General features: G+C 44.1%; 4 protein-coding genes and 1 long non-coding RNA gene across 5 annotated transcripts; 1 reads left to right on the forward strand and 4 right to left on the reverse strand.

Moving 5' to 3' along the window:
- Positions 1-677: 677 nt before the first annotated feature.
- Positions 678-2,387, reverse strand: LOC119121575 (neuropeptide Y receptor type 2-like). The gene is given in 2 exon segments (XM_037249318.1): positions 678-1,023; positions 1,362-2,387. Coding segments are annotated over 2 exon segments (1,221 nt in total). The 5' UTR covers positions 2,237-2,387.
- Positions 2,388-4,625: 2,238 nt separating this feature from the next.
- On the reverse strand, positions 4,626-6,001 carry LOC119125501 (lecithin retinol acyltransferase-like). Its single transcript, XM_037256090.1, has 2 exons — positions 5,501-6,001; positions 4,626-5,251 (listed from the first exon to the last, which is right to left on the reverse strand). Exons 1-2 carry the CDS (start codon positions 5,999-6,001, stop codon positions 5,096-5,098), a joined length of 657 nt encoding a protein of 218 aa, XP_037111985.1. The 3' UTR covers positions 4,626-5,095.
- Positions 6,002-6,930: 929 nt separating this feature from the next.
- LOC119125491 (lecithin retinol acyltransferase-like) lies at positions 6,931-8,114 on the reverse strand. The gene is made up of 2 exons (XM_037256079.1): positions 7,528-8,114; positions 6,931-7,262 (listed from the first exon to the last, which is right to left on the reverse strand). Exons 1-2 carry the CDS (start codon positions 8,098-8,100, stop codon positions 7,110-7,112), a joined length of 726 nt encoding a protein of 241 aa, XP_037111974.1. The 5' UTR covers positions 8,101-8,114; the 3' UTR covers positions 6,931-7,109.
- A 2,650-nt stretch (positions 8,115-10,764) lies between these two features.
- Positions 10,765-13,973, forward strand: fgg (fibrinogen gamma chain). The gene is made up of 9 exons (XM_037256066.1): positions 10,765-10,916; positions 10,992-11,060; positions 11,132-11,318; positions 11,801-11,885; positions 11,968-12,098; positions 12,515-12,648; positions 13,055-13,239; positions 13,311-13,588; positions 13,706-13,973. Exons 1-9 carry the CDS (start codon positions 10,857-10,859, stop codon positions 13,903-13,905), a joined length of 1,329 nt encoding a protein of 442 aa, XP_037111961.1. The 5' UTR covers positions 10,765-10,856; the 3' UTR covers positions 13,906-13,973.
- A 4,763-nt stretch (positions 13,974-18,736) lies between these two features.
- Positions 18,737-19,880, reverse strand: LOC119132932. Its single transcript, XR_005100017.1, has 2 exons — positions 19,541-19,880; positions 18,737-19,090 (listed from the first exon to the last, which is right to left on the reverse strand). It is a non-coding gene; the product is annotated as an uncharacterized LOC119132932 (long non-coding RNA).
- Positions 19,881-19,904: the final 24 nt, after the last annotated feature.

The following is a 19,904-nucleotide window of genomic DNA, read 5'->3' on the forward strand; positions in this document are numbered from 1 at the left end:
CTAAGTTTGTGCATGTTTTCTTGACACCTCAAAGCACTTACTGAGCTTCAGGAGAAAAGCTGAGTGAGGAGGAAAATAAATAAATAAATAAAAATTACAGCAGCTATCCAGTTAACCGACTGCAAAAAAATCTAGAAAAAAAAAAATGGTATTCCTTTTGTGTTATACAATATCTATATATGTATAAAGTATCTATGTATCTATCCACCGCCGCCATCTGGAGCTTATGGCTCCTAAAAAAAAAAAGTTTTTGAGTGACCTATTTTGAATTCTACCTTTTGAATTATAATTATATATCTGTATATAAAGTAAATATCTATCCACTGCCACCGTCTGGGGCTTATGGCTCCTAAAAAAAAAATGTTTTTGAGTGCCCTGTTTTGAATTCTACATTTTGAATTACAATTATCTACCAAAGTATCTATCTATATATCCGCCGCCACCGTCTGGGGCTTATGGCCCCTAAAAAAAAATGTTTTTGAGTGTCTTCTATTTAATCGAGGTTTGGCTTGAAGATTTGAACCTAAGCAGTGTTTGTCCCTTTGTTTGACCCTTGACCTTTGTTTCCCATGATGTACTCCAATGTTATGATTATAAGTGTGTTCAATAAAATTACAAAGACAAATCCTCAGTTTTTTATTCATGAAGCTAATTTCATGCTAATGCTAAGTAGGATCTTAAAACTTGTAAGCTGGGGCAGGGGCCATTTTGTTCACCTTTTTGTGGATGTTAAAGGGCCTGTAGCACGTGCAGACCTCAAGGAAGGCGCTCCTGTAGTTGCTGTTCATCCAGCCATAGAGAATGGGGTTGACGAAGGTGGAGCACATGGCCACCACGTGGAAGGCGCTGAAGAGCAGCTTGAAGTCGTCCATGTAGACCACACGGCCGTCCATGTCCACGGCAAGCTGGAAGGCGTGCAGCGGCAGCCAGCTGACGCCAAAGACGGCCACTACCGTCACCAGCATCTTGGTGGTCTTACGGCGGCGGCGGTGGGCGCGCGACAGGCGGCTGGCGTTCAGCTAGCTCCGAGGAACACACAAAAATAAAGGTATTAGCATTTTTAGCATAATGTATGCCAAAGCACTATTTGAAGCTGGACTCTGTCCCAACACTACAGTTCATTTTAGGACCATCCTGAAATTGAAATTTAGGCTTCTTAGTTCCTCTGTGCCACAAGATGACAGCAAAGCAACATTTTATTTTATTCGATTAAGCTATAGGGCCTTTCTCTGATTACCGCTACTGGAAAAAATGTTACAGTAAAGCTAGTCGCTATATTATGATATGTTTTATTTTTGTCTTTACAGCAGTACTTGGAGAGCAAAATATTTTTAAGGTGGTGCTCGATGTATAAAACTTACTATGATCTCACCTTGCTCCAGATGCACGCGTAGGCTCCTGTGTTGACAGCCAACGGCAGGCCGTACTGCAGCAACAACATGGCCAGGCTGTAGGGGGCGCTGCCGCTCCCCTCGGGCCACTTCTCGGCACACACCTGGATGGACTTGCCGGGCGCCAAGTGGAAGGTGGCGTACTCTCTGAAGATGGCCAGCGGGCTGGCGAAGAGCACGCTGACCATCCAGGTGATTGCCACCACAGCGGCGCACGCCCGTCGGGACATCCGCGGCGCGACATCCGGGCGACGTACCACGCTGCGGAGGCGGTCCACCGCAATAACGTTCAGCGTGATGGTGGACACGTGCACGGCGGCGCCCTGCGCGCACGGCAGGGCGAAGCACAGCGCCTGGCCGAACGCCCACTCGCCACGGAGGGTGTACGCCAACGTGAACGGTAAGCAGAGCGATGCCACCAGGAGGTCGGCCAGAGCCAGATTGGCGATGAAGAAGTTGGTGACGGTTCGCAGGCGGCGGAAACGAAACACCACGTGGATCACTAAGGTGTTGCCCACCACGCCCAGGGAGATGATGAGGCCGTACGCCATGATGAGCGCCACACGGACGGAGGGCAGGTGGGTGCTGTCCTCCAGGCCCGGATAGGCCGCCTGGTTCTCAACGGGCACCGTTCCCATGCTGGCCCAACAGCAGTTAGCGTAGGACTTGGGTGCCGACAGCCGCAGTGCCTTATTTGCCGCGTCCATGTTGCGGCGACCCCATCGGCCAGCCGGCTGGCCTGCGGAAGCAACGTATAACGTCAGTCTGGAACTAAAGATATTGTTTGAGAGGCTAGAAAGTAAACGTGAGTAAACTCCAGCACTGGAGTTCCCCAATGGACCCATCTGTGTGAAACTTTGAGGCTGAGGAGCCGATGAACAAGGCGGTCAAGGTGAGCCGAGGGTTTGAACACGGGACCTCCAAACTCAAAGCAAGAATCCGACATTTTGATTTCACCGGCGTAGCTACTTTCACACAATCTTTAGAAGCTTTCAAGGATTTGCAAAAAGTGCTGGCAAGGAAGGTGCCATCATTTTCCAGACATATTTCAATAAGACAGAATGTGCCATGCGTATTTTTCTTTTTTTTTTCTTTTCAGCTTACCTCAATGTGCAAGTTGACGTGAAGTTCTTTTGCTCTCCAGGTCCATGTGCAGATGACGGGAAGGAAAGACGCAAAGCAGACGCAAGCTTGGTCTCCACTGAGAAGCCGCCTGGAAATGCGACGAGCTCCGACTGCGCGTCACAGCCCCCCCTCACCGCCGCCGTCACACAGGATGCGCATGCAGGTCAGACGCTCACATAATTGGCTATCATTTCTGTTTTCGTCCATTTCTTTTGTTCTAAAAAGACTATTTAGATACTATTATTTTGCGGCTTGATAGAATAGAATTGAACTTTTCTTGTCACTGTTCCAGAAACAGAATCAGCATCAAAGAAAAAAAATTAATACAAATAAAAAATATATACTTGTCACTGTTCCAGAAACAGAGAATCAGAATCTAAAATAAAAAAATAAAAGAAAGAAAATGAAAAGGATGAACACTTCTTTTTTTCATTTCAATAAATTTTAATTTAATCTCCTCATTCATTCCTCACTCCTTTCCATCAATTCATCCACCCATTTATTATTCCATTCATTCATTTATTGATTCCTTTGCTCTCAACTGGTCTGTCCTGTACAACGTCAAAGTAAACGTCCCGCTCGATCCTGTTCTCAAATTGATTTCAGTCTATCAAAGAGAACATGATGAGACATAGGGGTGATTGATTATTGATCGGTGCCATCCTTCCTCTCTTCAACACTGCCCAAATAAAACACCGCAGGTTGTTTGTTAGCCCTCGTATGATTGCACCTTTTTTAAGCACATTATCGATCGAGTGTGCTGACCCGTGAGAGTTTTGTTCGGAAATGTGTTGCGTGTGCGTGCGTGCGTGCGCATGTATCTAGGCTACATTCATACATATACATGGCTGGCCAGACATTACGCAACAATGTCTTTTCCCGAGATTGCGTGACGCGTCATTAATGAGCAGGCTTGTAGTCATCTTTGAAATCTTCTTAATGAGCACATTTATTTATAACAGCATGGCAATTAAAATGCGATTTAATTTAAAAAATCAAATACTTTGAAAGCGCATGTTTATGTCTCTGTTAATCTAGAGACTTTTCCCTGAATGCTAACGAGGTAATCGAAAAATGCTCATCAAAGTTCACAGGGATTAGCTGAGCATCTTCTCCTCTGACTATATTTACCTCAACATTTAAAAATATGGCGCCGCCAACAATAACTAAAGATTCATTACGTGTACGAATAGGCTAGTTCTATGCAGGTTATTCTTGATGCTGCAATAAAATAATATGAATAAATAAATGAAAAACCAATAATGGGATAATGAAATAATAAAAATATTAAATAATGTAATACTAAAATAATAAAATAAATAATAAAAAAGCAAAAGTTTTATTACCTGTACAAATAGTGTAGTTCTCTTTGGGTTATTCTTGATGCTGCAATAAAAAAATAATAATAATAATAAAAAATAATAATGTGATAATATAAGAATAACAATAACAAATAAAATGGAATAATAATATAATAATAAAGTAATAAAATAAATAATAAAAATATAAAAGATTATTACAATAAATGAACAGATGACTAACTGCCCTTTTGACCTTTTTGAGGTGCCACTTTGTGGTTTAACAAGAGTGAACGTGAGATTTTGCCAGCAAACAAGAACATTTGTCATTTTCTTTCGGGCAGCGTTCCTTCACACCACCTCAAGTGTGGGAAAGCTTCCAGCCTGGCATCCTCGGGGGCCTGGCGCCGAGAGAACAAAACCACAAACAAACAAGAATGCTAACCAATCGCATGCATCCGGGAAAATGAGCTGAACTGTGTTACTTGCTTACTAAGAAGAAAAAAAAATCCTAAAAGAAGCGCATGGCAGCTGCTGGATAACCCCCCCAAAAGTTCACGTTTAATTTTTTCATCAAAATAAGTCGCCATTTAAAAGGGTGTGTAAACTTCTAATCAAAACAAATCAAGATAAGCTTGTGGAAATACATTTTTAATGGTCCCAGAACAACTTGCATGACATCATACATCCAAACAGTCGTAGATAGAGCTCACTGCAACTTGAATCATCACCTTCACTCGTAAAAATGTTGTTTTTTTTTCTAGACACAGTAAAAATTCAGCTACCACGAAACACTAAACCAGTTTATTTGTACCATTTTTAACACTGTAATAAGAAAATAAAGTAATAAAGATGTTTTTAAAAAGACATTGAACATTTACAGTAAATGTACAACAAATGAAGCAACAGGTAGCGCTGTAATACCAACGTTAGCTTTTTGGTAGCCCATTCGCAAAATTTTATGTACTCAGCATAATATACAATAAAATAAAAACTACATTCATTTTTATCAAAAATATTGTAACACATATAGGTCAAAGTAAAAATATTTCTATTTTAACCTCTTGCAATATTTAAGTTTATTTGAAAATATTGGATGTGTTCCAATTCATATTCCATATGAATGTAAATATATGTATATGTATTTACAATATGTACTTTTCTAACATTCATTTAGTTGCAGTATTTTTACAATTATTATTAACGTACTTGCCAATATGTATTTTCCAGTCCAAAATGTTAACCATTGTTATTTGAAGGCAATGTTTTGCCGAGGCCTTTCTAGGCTGCCATCCAGATGATGAAGGACAGTAACAGCGTGGCCAAAAGGGTGACGGGCGTGGCACAGCCCAGGTAAAGCAGCACGGCTGCGCCGCACAGGGCCGTGACGTATGAGCTGGTGCGGCTGCACACAATCTTGCGCACCGTTGTGCAGAACTGCAAAATACCAGAAACAGTCACTACTGGTTTTATTTTGCAATCATGATTGTAGGCGAAACAAAGTTAGATGGGGGGGGGCACTGTCCCCCCCCAACAAATGCTTCTACGCCCCAGGTGCCAGGCCAGATAAACAACCTTTGACTTTTAAATGTTTTTATAAAATCATACTCATCATTTATTTATATATCTAAAATTAATTACGAAAACAAAAATTCCAAAAAGATCTTCCGGACACGTTTGCAGTACCTGATAGGTCTGGTAGCTGATAGCCATGCCGTATCTGCAGTACATGACGTAGTGCTCGCAGTTGTACCACAGCAGGCTGTAGGCGACGGCCCCCAGCAGCTTCTCGGCCCTTCTGGCCACCTCGTCTGCGTCCAGCGGCGGCTGCTTGCACACGCCGTCCATTCGGTTCACCAGTACCGGCGATCCGTACGCAAAGTCCCGCAGCGAGTCCACTCGCACGCTGGCCGCCTTGGCCACCACGCCCAGAAGCAAGCGGTTGTTGGTCACCATCTTGTCCACGGCCGTCTTGTCGCGCGTGACGACGGGGAGAATGTCCGGGATGAGGTGGGCGACCCGGCCGTCGCCCAGGTAGATGCCAAAATGCGTAAAGAGGGTCCGGGGCACCTCCAGGAGGTCGCCCCTCTTGTACCGGGACAAGTCGTACCCGGAGGCCGGGTCCTCCTCCTTCTCCTCCTTCTTGGAGGTGGTGAAGAAGAAACTGAGGAGCTGGTAGAGGAACATGATGGGCATGTGAGGGCAAGCCTACACCTGGGCGCTTTTATCAGGTCGCTAGGTGGGTTGGGTCGAGATTAGCCATTGGCCGACCGCCCATGCAGCGGGACTGGAAAGAAAGGAGCTTTCTCTAAGAACTCAGTGGTCGCTCTGGAATGTAAAATCGGGGATTCATTTGGGGGGTATTAAGGTCGAGGGTCCACGTCAGGCGCAAATCCTCATTCCGAAAAAGCTCCACCTGAAAATCAACAGCTTTTGTTGGTAAATTCGGTTTTTGTAGCTTACCAAAACATTGACACTAAGTTTGTTGAACTGTGAATTGTTGTTTACGAATAAGAAAAAAAACGACACTCAATCCAGCAAAAACTTAAACTTGTCAAAGTTTTCTAAAACACACCTTAAATTATTTTTTATGTTTACAAAAACACATAAATTACTTTTGTTGAAGATCAAATTGTCTTGGAAAGAAAACTAAAATAATGTACATTCACTTTTAAAGAGGGAGACTATTTTTCATAGTATTAAGCCATGAGGAACAAATCCTCATTCAGAAAAGGTCAACCAACATTTGTTGGCCAATTGATAAACCGCTTTGGTTGTTGAACTCTTGCCAACATGACTCAGCAACTTTCAGTCATCCAGAAAGACTCTCTCTCTTTTTTTTTTTTAAATTCCATTAAGTTTATTGACGACTAAATTGCTTTTGATATTGACTAAACCTCGTTGCTGATATTCGAGGTTGTGGGTGTGCTGGAGCAAAAATGGCGATGTTCATGTTTGTTTATGCTGATATTGTCTTTTGTGGAAAAACTTGGATAAATGCCTTTAATTTAAAAAAAAAAAAAATTGGTGAGGTCGCTTGAAGTCTTAACATACTGTAACTGATGTTCATTGAAATGCAGTCATGCGTTGAAAACCAACAATACAAACCACCCAAATCAAGATCCATAAAAATAACATGTTTTATTATTTACACATTTTTACACAACTAAAAAAAAAAAAAAGACACTTGAATGAAATAAGCCAGTTATTGTCATTACAGGCAGAAAATAACACATTAACACTTCTAAGGCACGTGGTTAACTTTAAACATGGTTTAAGAGTCACTCTACGGGAATTAACCAGCCATCCACAGAGTGAAGGGGATAAGAATTGTGGGTAATGTAGTTGAGGTGGCCATGCCGCCAAAGAACATGAAGATGATTCCCAGAATTGTCGTCACCAGGATGCTGCGTCGGTCTCTGATCGCCGATTTTATGCACTCGCAAAACTAGAGGGGAACAAAAAAAACAGAAATGCGTTTAAAAATAGAATGTTACTATTTCGTACCACAAGAGGGCGACAAAGCCCTACTTTGAACTGCCGCTCCAACATAGTTCCTTGTAGGGCTGACTGATTTGTAAATCCAATTTTAATCCCGCCCCAACCCCTCAAATAGATGTATTAGCAGATGCAAAACCACGAGAGATAACAAATATTGAGAAGAACAAAAAAAATGCCGCGTGTGAAGGGGTGGCCCGAACAGGTAAAACTACCTGTTCAGTCTGTCGGCTGGCGGCGCGTCCGTATCTGCAGTGCGTGACAAAGTGCTCGCAGTTGTTCCACAGCAGGCTGTAGGGGAAGCTGCCCAGCAGCGCCTCTGCCCGGCGGGCCACCTCCTCTGCGGGGAGCGCCTTGGCCCCCTTCGCCGCCCCGACCACCAGCCCGCTTCCATCCGCCCGGTTGACCAGTACTCGGGAGCCGTACGCAAAGTCCTCCAGGGTGTCCACACGCACCGTGGCGCGCCGGCACAAACACCCGATGATCAGCCGCCCGTTGGTCACCACCGTGGCCAGACGGCGTTGGTCGTCGGTGAGCGCCGGTAGGATGTCCGGGATGAGGTGAGCCACCCGGTCGTCGCCCAGGTAGACTCCGAAGTGAGTGAAAAGCGTGCGGGGTACCTCGAGGAGGTCGCCCCGCTGGAGAGGCGGATGAGGCGGCGAAGGTGCGGATGAAGCTCCCCGGGGCTGGGTGGGACGCTCTTGCGCATGCGCAGAGCCGAAAACCAGCACTTTGAGCTTGCAGAGGAGGGAGAGTTTCTCCACAAGGAAGGCGAATAAGTTGATCATGGTGACGCACTCGCTCGCCTTGCTTCTGATGAGCTCCTTTTATTAGGAACGAGGAGGGGTAGCCCCCCTTTCGCATTTCCAGCCCACCAAGACGCTTTTCATCACGTGTGTGTGCTTTGTTTGTTTGTTGGGGAATTAGCAGCACATGCATGCATGCACACAAATAAGATTAAAGCATAAAAGTCACGTTTGGGTTGATTCTTGCAAAAATTCCATCCCCTGAGGCCCTCTTGCCAGTAAATAAAATAAATTAAAAAAAGGGGTGCAGAAAAATTCTGGCATATTCTATTGTGAGAGGTTGCATGGTTGTAATTACGCAAAAAAAAAATGAATGGAAGAGGAGACTGCAGGGTTTTTAAAAACTGCCATTCAAGTGTACAATAATGTTCACCTTTTAGCCGTTTGGGAGTTAATAATGTGAAATTTTACATTCTATACATTGAGACAAACTTGCAAATGCGTTCAAACTAGCATACTAAAGTAAGACTAGCATTGCATCCCATAATGTGGCCCATGTGTGTGTGTGTTTTTTTTTAGCCTACTTTCTATAAATACATTTGAAATTGAAGGCAAATTTGTCTGGAAGTGTTCAATGCGACCGTCAACGTAATCAATCACGTTGTTCTGGACGTAGCTATATTTCCGCAGACGTGATGGAAGAGTTCACAAACAGTCTTGCACATCTGCACTCACTCAAGGCGCTTTTATGTTTACACGGGGTCACATTGCATTCCTCACTCATAAAGGATCACGTCTTCTCGTTTGATGGCCTTTGCAAATTAGAAAAACGTGGACAAAAATACTTTCATCTGTTGATCTTCTGTCACAATTGCGCTAAATGGATCGATTGTGCGCTACTCGAAGATACGCTGAGCACAAAATGCCAACCCATAATCATAATCAGATCAAATCAGATCAAATCGTTTGACCCAATTTGAGGTTAAATGAAACACCCAAAAGGTTGAGTTGGTTCATATTGACCCAATGTGGGTCATAATTCGAACCACAACCCACCAAACCTTAAACCTAACTTTAACCTCTAACTCAACCCAAACATAACCTCCACCCTGCAACCATAACCTTAAATCTAACCTCGTAAAAACTGTTTGCAAAAAGTTTGCCCCCACCCCCCCCCCCCCCTCCCAGATTGAAAGCAGAAAAGCGCAAACTGGTGCTTCCAAGAGGAACAGACCAGAATGGCAATGAGAAAGCGGATGAGGATGAGGAGGGGAGGGGGGAGGAGGATGGCTCCAAGCCGCGCTTTTCCCAACACCGGGAAAACATTCCTTTTGTCCAGATTAGCCCAATCCTGTTGCCGTTGTACGACACGCTCGTCATTTGAGCCACAAAAGCAACGACGGGGCTCTGCTCAGTGCTTGTTGACCCCCACATGGTAGCGAGCTCCCACGGGGGTCAGCGACCCGTAATTTGGGGGGGGGGGGGAAGCAAAATGGAGTCATTTTTGTCGGCTAGTTGATTCAGTGGTTGAGTCTTGGTGTCGAGCAAGATTTTAATGAGTGGGGCAGCGACCCCCCCTGCCTCGAGCATACTGTGTCAAAGTTTGAAGTTAGCCTTAACGTCGAGCCATTTTTTAACCAGGCAAAGGGGCGGGATGACAAAGTGTGAATTTTTTTTCTGCATCCATCACGCCACTTTCAGCTGATCAGACTTAGCTTAGCCTAGTTTAGCTTAGAGTCTACGACCGACGCTTGAACCCGAAGTTGGCCGCACGGGTCGACCTTTGCCCAGCTTGGCCCGAGCGGGAGACTTAAGAAAAGTAGTTCGCAATCAGGGTGCCCCGGCTATAAACTCGGCAATCCGCAAAACCATTTATGGATTATTATTGTTGTCATTAGACTTGGCGACTTTCGACAAGTTTTGATTCAGAATTTGAATTCTGATGACATTTAGGTCGCTGTGTTCAATTGGCGCGAAGAGCATGTTGAGGTTCTCAAAAATGTTCTCCCCTGACCCAAAGTGAATGAGTCGGCGCCGTGTTTTGGCCTCACTCACTCTTGAGTCAACAGTGGAGGCGTGCGGCCCGGGAGCTCCCAGGTTCAGCCAAAAGTTAGCAAAGGCACCCTGGCACGGAGCGAGACGCTTTCCATCTGCTGCGGGCTCACAACGAGGCCGGTTCACTTCAAGTTCAGCGGTGTTTAGGTCCGCCCGCCGGTTCACGCTGGGGTCGCTCTTCAGGATCGACATCCGTCTTCTCCTCGGGCCTGCGTGTCATAAAAGCGGGTCAGGCAGAGGGAAGGCCAAGGCACAAAGTCAACAATTTATGACTTTACATTCAATTTAGTGACATCATTACTGCGTGTTACCTTCAAGTACAATATTATAGATTTTTCTCGTTACTAGAACGCATTTTGAAAAATGTTATGTTGTCTCAAGGCCCCAGCGATATGCTTCCTTGATCCATAAAGGGCTAGATTAGGTTTTGGGGTTCTTCAGAAGAATTACAATTTTTTTTTTTTTTTTTATCATATTTATGATAACTTTAAAAGCAATAAGACAGAAGTTTGAACATCTCGCTCTTATTTATCAATTATAGAAGGAACGTCAACATACTCAAATCTGGGAAATGATCCGAGTGGGCGTTTGAGTCATGGTCAGTGTGTGTGTGTGTTTGTGTTGTTGACGTTTGTACCTCTCGTCAAACAGCCCGCAGAGGACCTTGTCCCCGATAAATATACGGTGGCAGTGAGTGGAAGAGCTTCACACTCAGCGAGAAGGACCAAGAGCAGGACCCCAAAATGGCTTCATCACTGGTGGCCCACGCTGGGCTGGTGCTGCTTTTCTCCATGGCGTCCGCCGTAAGTCCAAAACAAAATTGTCGTTGCCTTTTTGTCAAAACAAAACAGCTGTTTTATTTATTTTTTGAATTCTAGCAAATCCGAGGAGACAACATTGGCATCAGAAACGACAACAGCATGACGTGCCACCCCAACGACGGCTTTGTGAGTACGCGCCCGAAGCCGCCCGCCGATTCTCCGAGCGTCGTCACCGATGCGCTGAGTCGCCGTTTCAGGGCAAGTACTGTCCCACCACGTGCGGCGTGGCCGACTACATGCAAAAATACACGTCCAGTGCCCACGACAATCTGGACGCTCTGCAAAATGAGCTGGAGAGCATCACCAACCTGACGCAGGGAGTGCAACAACAGGTCATTTACATGAAAGACAGCATTCAAACGGTCCAGAAGAACATCAACCCTGGTAAGTTGCTCATCATCCTCTTCAACTAGCAATGTGATTAGCTAACAATTAGCATTGTTGTTGTTACAGCAAGCGGAGCTCGAAACACGAACGGTGCAAGAAGAGTCGAAAGAAAATTTGCACACATTCTTTATCCTCTGCAAAAAATGACTATGAAATCTTTTTTTTTTTTCATTTTTGAACAAGTCATCCAAATATCAAATCAAATATCTAATATCATGCTACAGTGTCATAATATCAACATGCAATCAATGCTCTTTAATGTCCATTGAGAACAATAGTGGGCCTAAAACGGAGCCCTGTATCTCGATATATCATACCGTATCGTTATCGCACAGGTCGGGAATTATATTTATTTTATACAGTATTGTAGGATATTATACGAGGCTATGGTTACATTGGACCGATCGTTTTTTGAATGGAACGACGGGCCAGAGCAGGAATTAAAAGTCACGTCAAACATGTCCGACTTGTCTTTGTAGACGTCTACTTCCAAAGGTCGTCCAATATGCTGGATGACGTAGTTCGCTTTGATAGGATCATCATTGAACAAGAGCAGCAAATAAAGTAAGTGGACCAAAGCCAACTTTGAGCTTTGTTTTGAAATACGATGAGAACATTTTTGAACCTAGCATGACTTTTGCCGCAGCGAACTGGATGATGCGGTCTCCGCCAACGAGAGGCGAATGGCGGACTTGAAGATGCTCTCCATCCAGCTGCAGAAGACGTGTAGCGAGCCCTGCAAGGACAGCGTTGAGATTCAGCCCATTACAGGAACAGGTACAAATTTGACAAAAATGGTGCCCTGACTCGCCCACGCGCACACGAGATGACCTTTAGATTGTGTCCCAACATTTGTACCCTTTCAGTGTTTAGTCAGAGGCAGCAAAAATCAATATGTTACGTAAGCGGAAGGTAAACAGATGGAATTTGGCGCAAAGTAGCGGGAACAAACGCACTGCAGTTTGTGACTGTTGGAAAACCAATTTAAAATACCAAACACAATATTAAATTCAATCATTTTATATATATATATATGAAAAATATATAAAAATATAAATTAAAAAAAATTGAAACTACAATCAAATTTTAGATCTTTTTTTTTTTCACTCAATTTTTTTTTTTACTTCATCAAGATCAGGTTCTCTTCTCTGGTTCTGACTGACGACATAATGTTGTTGTTTTTCCTTGATCAGATTGCCAGGATATCGCCAACAAAGGTGCCAGCATCAGCGGTATTTACTACGTCAAGCCGGCCCAAGCCACCCAACAGTTCCTGGTCTACTGCGAGATTGACAGCTTTGGGCGCGGCTTCACCGTCATCCAGAGGGTTTGTAGCTTCTCAAAAGTCGGTTAGCGTTGATTCCAGCTCAGTGGCCTAGTGGTAGAGTGTCCGCCCTGAGACTGGAAGGTTGTGGGTTCAAACCCCGGCCGGGTCATACCAAAGACTATAAAAATGGGACCCATTGCCTCCCTGCTTGGCACTCAGCATTAAGGGTTGGAATTGGGGGGTTAGATCACCAACTGATTCCCGAGCGCGGCACCGCTGCTGCTCACTGCTCCCCTCTCCCCCAGGGGATGGATTAAAATCACACGGGGATGGGTTAAATGCAGAGGACAAATTTCACCACACCCAGGTGTGTGTGTGACGATCATTGGGACTTTAATCTTTTTTAATCTTTTTTTCAAATCTGAGAACTGCTAAATGAGCTTTGTTTTTTTTATGGCATCTTTAGAGGCGGGATGGTAGCGTGAACTTCCACAAGGACTGGATCCAGTACAAGGAGGGCTTCGGCTACCTCTCCCCCGACGACAGCACCGAGTTCTGGCTCGGCAACGAGAAGATCCACCTGCTGTCCGTCAGCAGCAGCATCCAAATGGTGCTCAGGATAGAGCTGGTCGATTGGGACGGCAACAAAAGGTACGCCCCCGACCACATCGGGTCGCAAACGTAAAACAATCTCTCGACGTGAACGCGAACGTCCCTTGCAGGCACGCCGACTACGCCATGTTCCGGGTGGGGCCGGAGAGCGACATGTACCGCCTGACCTACGGCTACTACTTTGGCGGCGACGCGGGTGACGCCTTCAACGGCTTTGACTTTGGCGACGATCCCAGTGACCTGACCTACACGTCGCACAACGGCATGCAATTCAGCACCTTCGACAAGGACAACGACAAGTACGAAGGCAACTGCGCCCTGCAGGACGGCTCGGGTTGGTGGATGAACCGCTGCCACGCCGCCCATTTGAACGGAAAATTCTACCAGGGTGGGTTGATCAAGTAGTCACACTTCAAGTACTCTCGTAAAAGTTCTGATCCAGTACGTAAAATGATACCGTATGCTAACCGATAGTGAATTGGGTTCATTTTTGGACATCCTCCAGGTGGGCGCTACACCGAAAAGGACGCCGGCGAGTTCGGCTATGACAACGGCATCATCTGGGTGACGTGGCACAACCGCTGGTACTCGTTGAAGGAGACCACCATGAAGATCATCCCCGTAACACGCATCGCGGCAGAAGGCGGACAGCAGGCGGGTGTGAAGCAGTTTGGAATGATTCAACAACAACAAAAACTTTATTAAGGAACATTATTGTCGTTGTTCGTTATTGTTTGAAGCTCTGAATAAAGTTTTGTTTTTGCCAAGCGTACTTAACTCAGTTGCTTATCTCCAGGTGGGTGACCCCTGAGCCCCCCCTTTTGCACAGCACTGGTCCCTAAGCACAAGGAAACGCTCGCTAGTTCTGAGATTTCATTGTGTGCCCTGTACCAATGAGATTCTCGACTGTCTAGCCAAAGGCGCCCCCTGGTGTTGGAAAGCTCAGTTGCAGGTCATAAATCTAGCTCATATTGTTGAAAGGTGCAACAGTGCATTATTTCGGTGTCTTTCGGATTCTTTTCAACTGGCCTTTTTTTTTCAGATTCACAAATCACAAAAATGATGATTTTGATTGTTTAAAAAGAACTGTTTGTACCAGCCTACTTCATCTACTAGCAAATTGTTTTTGAGGCATCTCTTCATTTGGTTAACTATTAATTGGTAAACATGAGTTAGTACATAGAGTACACTAAACTTTGAACTTATGACGCACAAATTAACTAGTGAATTGATTTTGTCATAAACGTGCCTCCTTAATAGATCGATGCATTTAAAAATAAAAGTACCCTATTTTCCGAACTATCATTATAGTCCGGTGCGCCTTATATATGGCTCAATTGATGGATTTGTTGATCCATACTGGTTGTACATAGTGCTCTGCCAAAATGTTTCAGTACGTTTTAGTACGACTAGTAAATTACAAGGTCGCATCGCTTTCCAGCATTACGGCAACCGTGGTCTAGCGTTGGCTCGTGAGTGAACGATTCGTTCAAAGGAACGAATCCTTTCCGTGAACGAGAGTGAACGAATCACTTCCTAAAGTCATTCGTTCTTTATTCTGTTCATATGACTTCAACCAGTAGGTGTCGGTAATGCGCATTGAAGCTGGTGCCACCTCGCCGTAAAACAAAACGAAGAAGAAAATGACATAACTTCCCGTTCACCATCAACTGAACGGATCTGTGAGTGAACGAGTCAGTGAGTGAGTGATTTGCATTTCGAGTTCATCGCGAGACCGGATCAGTGAGGGAACGAATCGTGACTTTCTCGTTCGCGAACGACTTAATGGGTCAACTGCCTTCCTTCCCGTGCATCAACGGATCAGTCAGTGAACGTGTTGCGTGAACTATGTAAGCCAGAATGTAGATTTACGATTTGCCAAGGAAAGAAAGATCAGTGCGCTCACTGAAACACCACTTGTTTTATGCACGTTTTCTCCAAGCTAACGGCTAACCATATTGCAGGAAGGGATGCGCCGGCCGTTATGCAACAACGGGGAGATTCTGCTTCTCTTTGGGTCATCTTGATTGTATAACACTTTTTTAAATAACGTGTATGCATATATAAAAATTGTTATCCAATATATCTACTGCAATTTCACATTAGATTGCTGGTTTGAAATTTAACATTATTATTATTTTAATAAACATTTATATAAAAACTTTTCTGGTGTTTTATTCCTTGCTTTTATATTCTTTTATATTATTTTAGAACATAAAAATCAGACATTTGGTTAACTGCTTTATATGTTTGACGTTGTTACATGAGTTGGTGTCCCCTTAAATAACAAATGTCGGCATAACGGGTTTTCCCCCAACCTTTTATTCAAACACATTCGGTATAATAATGCTATTAACTGCAACCCAACAAATACAAAATTAAAACACCGATGTCGACATACAGGGCTGGACTGGGAGATTATTTTCAGGCCAGGAGTCAGTAGAGGCCTTGCCCTCACGAGCATGTTCACCCCCACACTTAAATGCATGGTACAAGGTCTAGCTCAGTGGCCTAATGGTAGTGTGTGCCCTGAGACTGGAAGATTGTGGTTTCAAAACCCTGGCCTGGCCAGTTGAATGGATGACTATTGTTGGGTCTTTACCTTTTTACAAGCAAAACGTATTTGTGCGCACACACATGCACACAATCATTCTCTGGGTTTTGTTATCTTTGTCACAGATATCTCAGAGAGAGAGAGAGAGAGAGTCAGAGAGAGAGAGAGAGAGAGTCAGAGAGAGAGAGAGAGAGAGATTGGAACGCAGCCCGAGAGTTAGGGTTTCGAACTAGGGTTTAAAGCTAGGGGTAGGTCTTCAAAGTAGTGTTTCATGCTAGGGTTAGGGTTTCAAAGTAGAGTTTAAAACCAGGGTTAGGGTTTCAAAGTAGGATTTCCTACTCGAGTTAGGCTTTCAAAGTAAAGCACAGATGTCTCACTCCAGCCCTCGGGGCCGCGTTCCAACATGTCCAAGATTCCCTCGTTAAGTGCACCTGCGTGAAAAGTTTTAGCTACTTTCACGTTCAAGTGTACCTAATAACAGGCCACTTTATTAGGGAAATATCATGGTCAAAGGTCACAGGTGTCAAGCTCTAGTCTTGGGGCCGCGTTCCAATATGTTTTCCAGGTTACCCTCGTTAAACACACCTGCGTGAAAAGTTTTAGCTCCTTTCACGTTCCGCGGGAGCTAAAACTTTTCACGCAGGTGCGCTTAACGAGGGAATCGCACGGACACTCCATTAGGTACACCGCCATTTTCAAGTGTACCTAATAACAGGCCACTTTATTAGGGAAATATCATGGTCAAAGGTCACAGGTTGTCAAGCTCTAGTCTTGGGGCCGCGTTCCAATATGTTTTCCAGGTTACCCTCGTTAAACACACCTGCGTGAAAAGTTTCAGCTACTTTCACGCTCCGCGGGAGCTAAAACTTTTCACGCAGGTGCGCTTAACGAGGGAATCACACGGACACTCCATTAGGTACACCGCCATTTTCAAGTGTACCTAATAACAGGCCACTTTATTAGGGAAATATCATGGTCAAAGGTCACAGGTGTCAAGCTCTAGTCTTGGGGCCGCGTTCCAATATGTTTTCCAGGTTACCCTCGTTAAACACACCTGCGTGAAAAGTTTCAGCTACTTTCACGTTCCGCGGGAGCTAAAACTTTTCACGCAGGTGCGCTTAACGAGGGAATCACACGGCCACTCCATTAGGTACACCGCCATTTTCAAGTGTACCTAATAACAGGCCACTTTATTAGGGAAATATCATGGTCAAAGGTCACAGGTGTCAAGCTCGAGTCTTGGGGCCGCGTTCCAATATGTTTTCCAGGTTACCCTCGTTAAACACACCTGCGTGAAAAGTTTTAGCTCCTTTCACGTTCCGCGGGAGCTAAAACTTTTCACGCAGGTGCGCTTAACGAGGGAATCACACAGACACTCCATTAGGTACACCGCCATTTTCAAGTGTACCTAATAACAGGCCACTTTATTAGGGAAATATCATGGTCAAAGGTCACAGGTGTCAAGCTCGAGTCTTGGGGCCGCGTTCCAATATGTTTTCCAGGTTACCCTCGTTAAACGCACCTGCGTGAAAAGTTTTAGCTCCTTTCACGTTCCGCAGGAGCTAAAACTTTTCACGCAGGTGCGCTTAACGAGGGAATCACACGGACACTCCATTAGGTACACCGCCATTTTCAAGTGTACCTAATAACAGGCCACTTTATTAGGGAAATATCATGGTCAAAGGTCACAGGTGTCAAGCTCTAGTCTTGGGGCCGCGTTCCAATATGTTTTCCAGGTTACCCTCGTTAAACGCACCTGCGTGAAAAGTTTTAGCTACTTTCACGTTCCGCAGGAGCTAAAACTTTTCACGCAGGTGCGCTTAACGAGGGAATCACATGGACACTCCATTAGGTACACCGCCATTTTCAAGTGTACCTAATAACAGGCCACTTTATTAGGGAAATATCATGGTCAAAGGTCACAGGTGTCAAGCTCGAGTCTTGGGGCCGCGTTCCAATATGTTTTCCAGGTTACCCTCGTTAAACACACCTGCGTGAAAAGTTTTAGCTCCTTTCACGTTCCGCGGGAGCTAAAACTTTTCACGCAGGTGCGCTTAACGAGGGAATCACACAGACACTCCATTAGGTACACCGCCATTTTCAAGTGTACCTAATAACAGGCCACTTTATTAGGGAAATATCATGGTCAAAGGTCACAGGTGTCAAGCTCTAGTCTTGGGGCCGCGTTCCAATATGTTTTCCAGGTTACCCTCGTTAAACACACCTGCGTGAAAAGTTTTAGCTCCTTTCACGTTCCGCAGAAGCTAAAACTTTTCACGCAGGTGCGCTTAACGAGGGAATCACACGGCCACTCCATTAGGTACACCGCCATTTTCAAGTGTACCTAATAACAGGCCACTTTATTAGGGAAATATCATGGTCAAAGGTCACAGGTGTCAAGCTCTAGTCTTGGGGCCGCGTTCCAATATGTTTTCCAGGTTACCCTCGTTAAACACACCTGCGTGAAAAGTTTTAGCTCCTTTCACGTTCCGCAGAAGCTAAAACTTTTCACGCAGGTGCGCTTAACGAGGGAATCACTCGGACACTCCATTAGGTACACCGCCATTGTCAAGTGTACCGAATAACAGGCCACTTTATTAGGGAAATATCATGGTCAAAGGTATCAAGGTCTAGTCCTACGATTTCATACTTCCAGTACGGCCCTGAATGCCGTTATTTATAATAAATATTATGTAAAATATATTATAATCGTTATTATACCGAATGTGTTTGAATAAAAGGTTGAAAAAAAAATCCATTATGTCGAAATTTTTTATTTTGGGGGACACCAACTCATATAACAACATAAAACACATACATATTGTCATATAAAGCAATTAACCAAATGTCTGATTTTTATGTTTCAATTGGCGAATATAAAAACAAGGAATAAAACACCAGACAAGTTTTAACATAAATGTTTATTAAAATAATATTAAAAGTAAATCTCAAATCAGCAATCTAATGTGAAATTGCAGTAGATATATTGGATAACAATATTTATTCATATTTATGAAATACACTTGTCAATAAACTTGAACTTGCACATTTAAAACTTGCAATGATTGCTCAATCACAAAATATTTAACACATTGGAACAAAAACAGATACAACATTTGAAATTTACACACTTGTGTTTTGAATAAATCACATTTCCCAATAGACTAGATTTTACTGTTATTTCAAACTCAACATTTTGAGATGTCTCGGAATGCCAGATGGAGGAAAATCTTTCCAATCACCATCCGGTCGGTGGTTGAGGATCCTCCAACTTGACGTTGATGCAGCTTTTACGTTGTCTACAGGTGGAGCTTTTGGTTGACCGCATGCTGGCATCTGTGAAAACAAAATGGATGGATCAGTATATTTATTAAAATCACTAACAATCATAACAGTTTCAAAGATGGATCGGTAAAGGTTCTGTATATTCCCCCCCCTTGCATTAGCTGTGTCATTATAATAATAATACATATAATATTATTGATAGCATAATAACAAACAAGTTGTGACTTCCAAATGTTCCATTTTTAAGTTGTTCCACACTGTTGATTAATTCATCATGAAAGTTAGCAAAACGAGGTTAGCTTGGTTAGCTTGAAGGACCTCACATAAGTGAGAGCTATCACCCGATACATTTTACCCATCAACTAAAACGGCTTACTTTGAGCTGAATTTAGCAGCCCACACTATGTTTGTCGATTAATTCTCAGGAAAGTTAGCAACACGAAGTCACCTAGCACGACCTTAGCGGAGTGAGAGCGAGCGCGATAGCAAAATAAAGCTTACCTTTCGACCAAAACGCGGACTTCGTTGAACGATTCGTTTGAACGACTCTTTTGGCTGAACTGATTCTAAAGATTCAGTTCACTTAAACGAACTGGAATGCACATCACTACCGGCCCGAGATATTTTTGTGTATATGAATATGAATATTTGTATGTTCTCCTTCCCCCTATGTAGTAAATATAGAGTCGGTTTTCCTCCATATGTCCGCTGTCGCACGGACGACACACCCCTGCAAGCTGCGCTCGCTCACGCACGCGCACGCACACAGACTGCTGCGTCAGGTTAGCATGCAGCAGCAGCGACCAAACAGGAAGTGAGAAAAATCCGCCAGCGTGTGTCGTGGGCGGGGCGTTCTCGCACAAGT

Source organism: Syngnathus acus, chromosome 1 (genome assembly GCF_901709675.1).
Source record: "Syngnathus acus chromosome 1, fSynAcu1.2, whole genome shotgun sequence".
In the NCBI taxonomy this organism is placed as follows: domain Eukaryota; kingdom Metazoa; phylum Chordata; class Actinopteri; order Syngnathiformes; family Syngnathidae; genus Syngnathus; species Syngnathus acus.

Bases quoted from the DNA above. Each gene is read 5' to 3' on its own strand.
- LOC119125501 (XM_037256090.1), bottom strand. From the start codon at position 6,001: ATGTTCCTCTACCAGCTCCTCAGTTTCTTCTTCACCACCTCCAAGAAG. The intron at 5,252-5,500 runs GTACTGCAAACG...GGTATTTTGCAG, and splicing joins TCAGCTACCAGACCTATCAG to TTCTGCACAACGGTGCGCAA.
- LOC119125491 (XM_037256079.1), bottom strand. From the start codon at position 8,100: ATGATCAACTTATTCGCCTTCCTTGTGGAGAAACTCTCCCTCCTCTGC. The intron at 7,263-7,527 runs GTAGTTTTACCT...GTTCCCCTCTAG, and splicing joins CCAGCCGACAGACTGAACAG to TTTTGCGAGTGCATAAAATC.
- fgg (XM_037256066.1), top strand. From the start codon at position 10,857: ATGGCTTCATCACTGGTGGCCCACGCTGGGCTGGTGCTGCTTTTCTCC. The intron at 11,886-11,967 runs GTAAGTGGACCA...CTTTTGCCGCAG, and splicing joins GAACAAGAGCAGCAAATAAA to CGAACTGGATGATGCGGTCT. The intron at 13,240-13,310 runs GTACGCCCCCGA...CGTCCCTTGCAG, and splicing joins GATTGGGACGGCAACAAAAG to GCACGCCGACTACGCCATGT.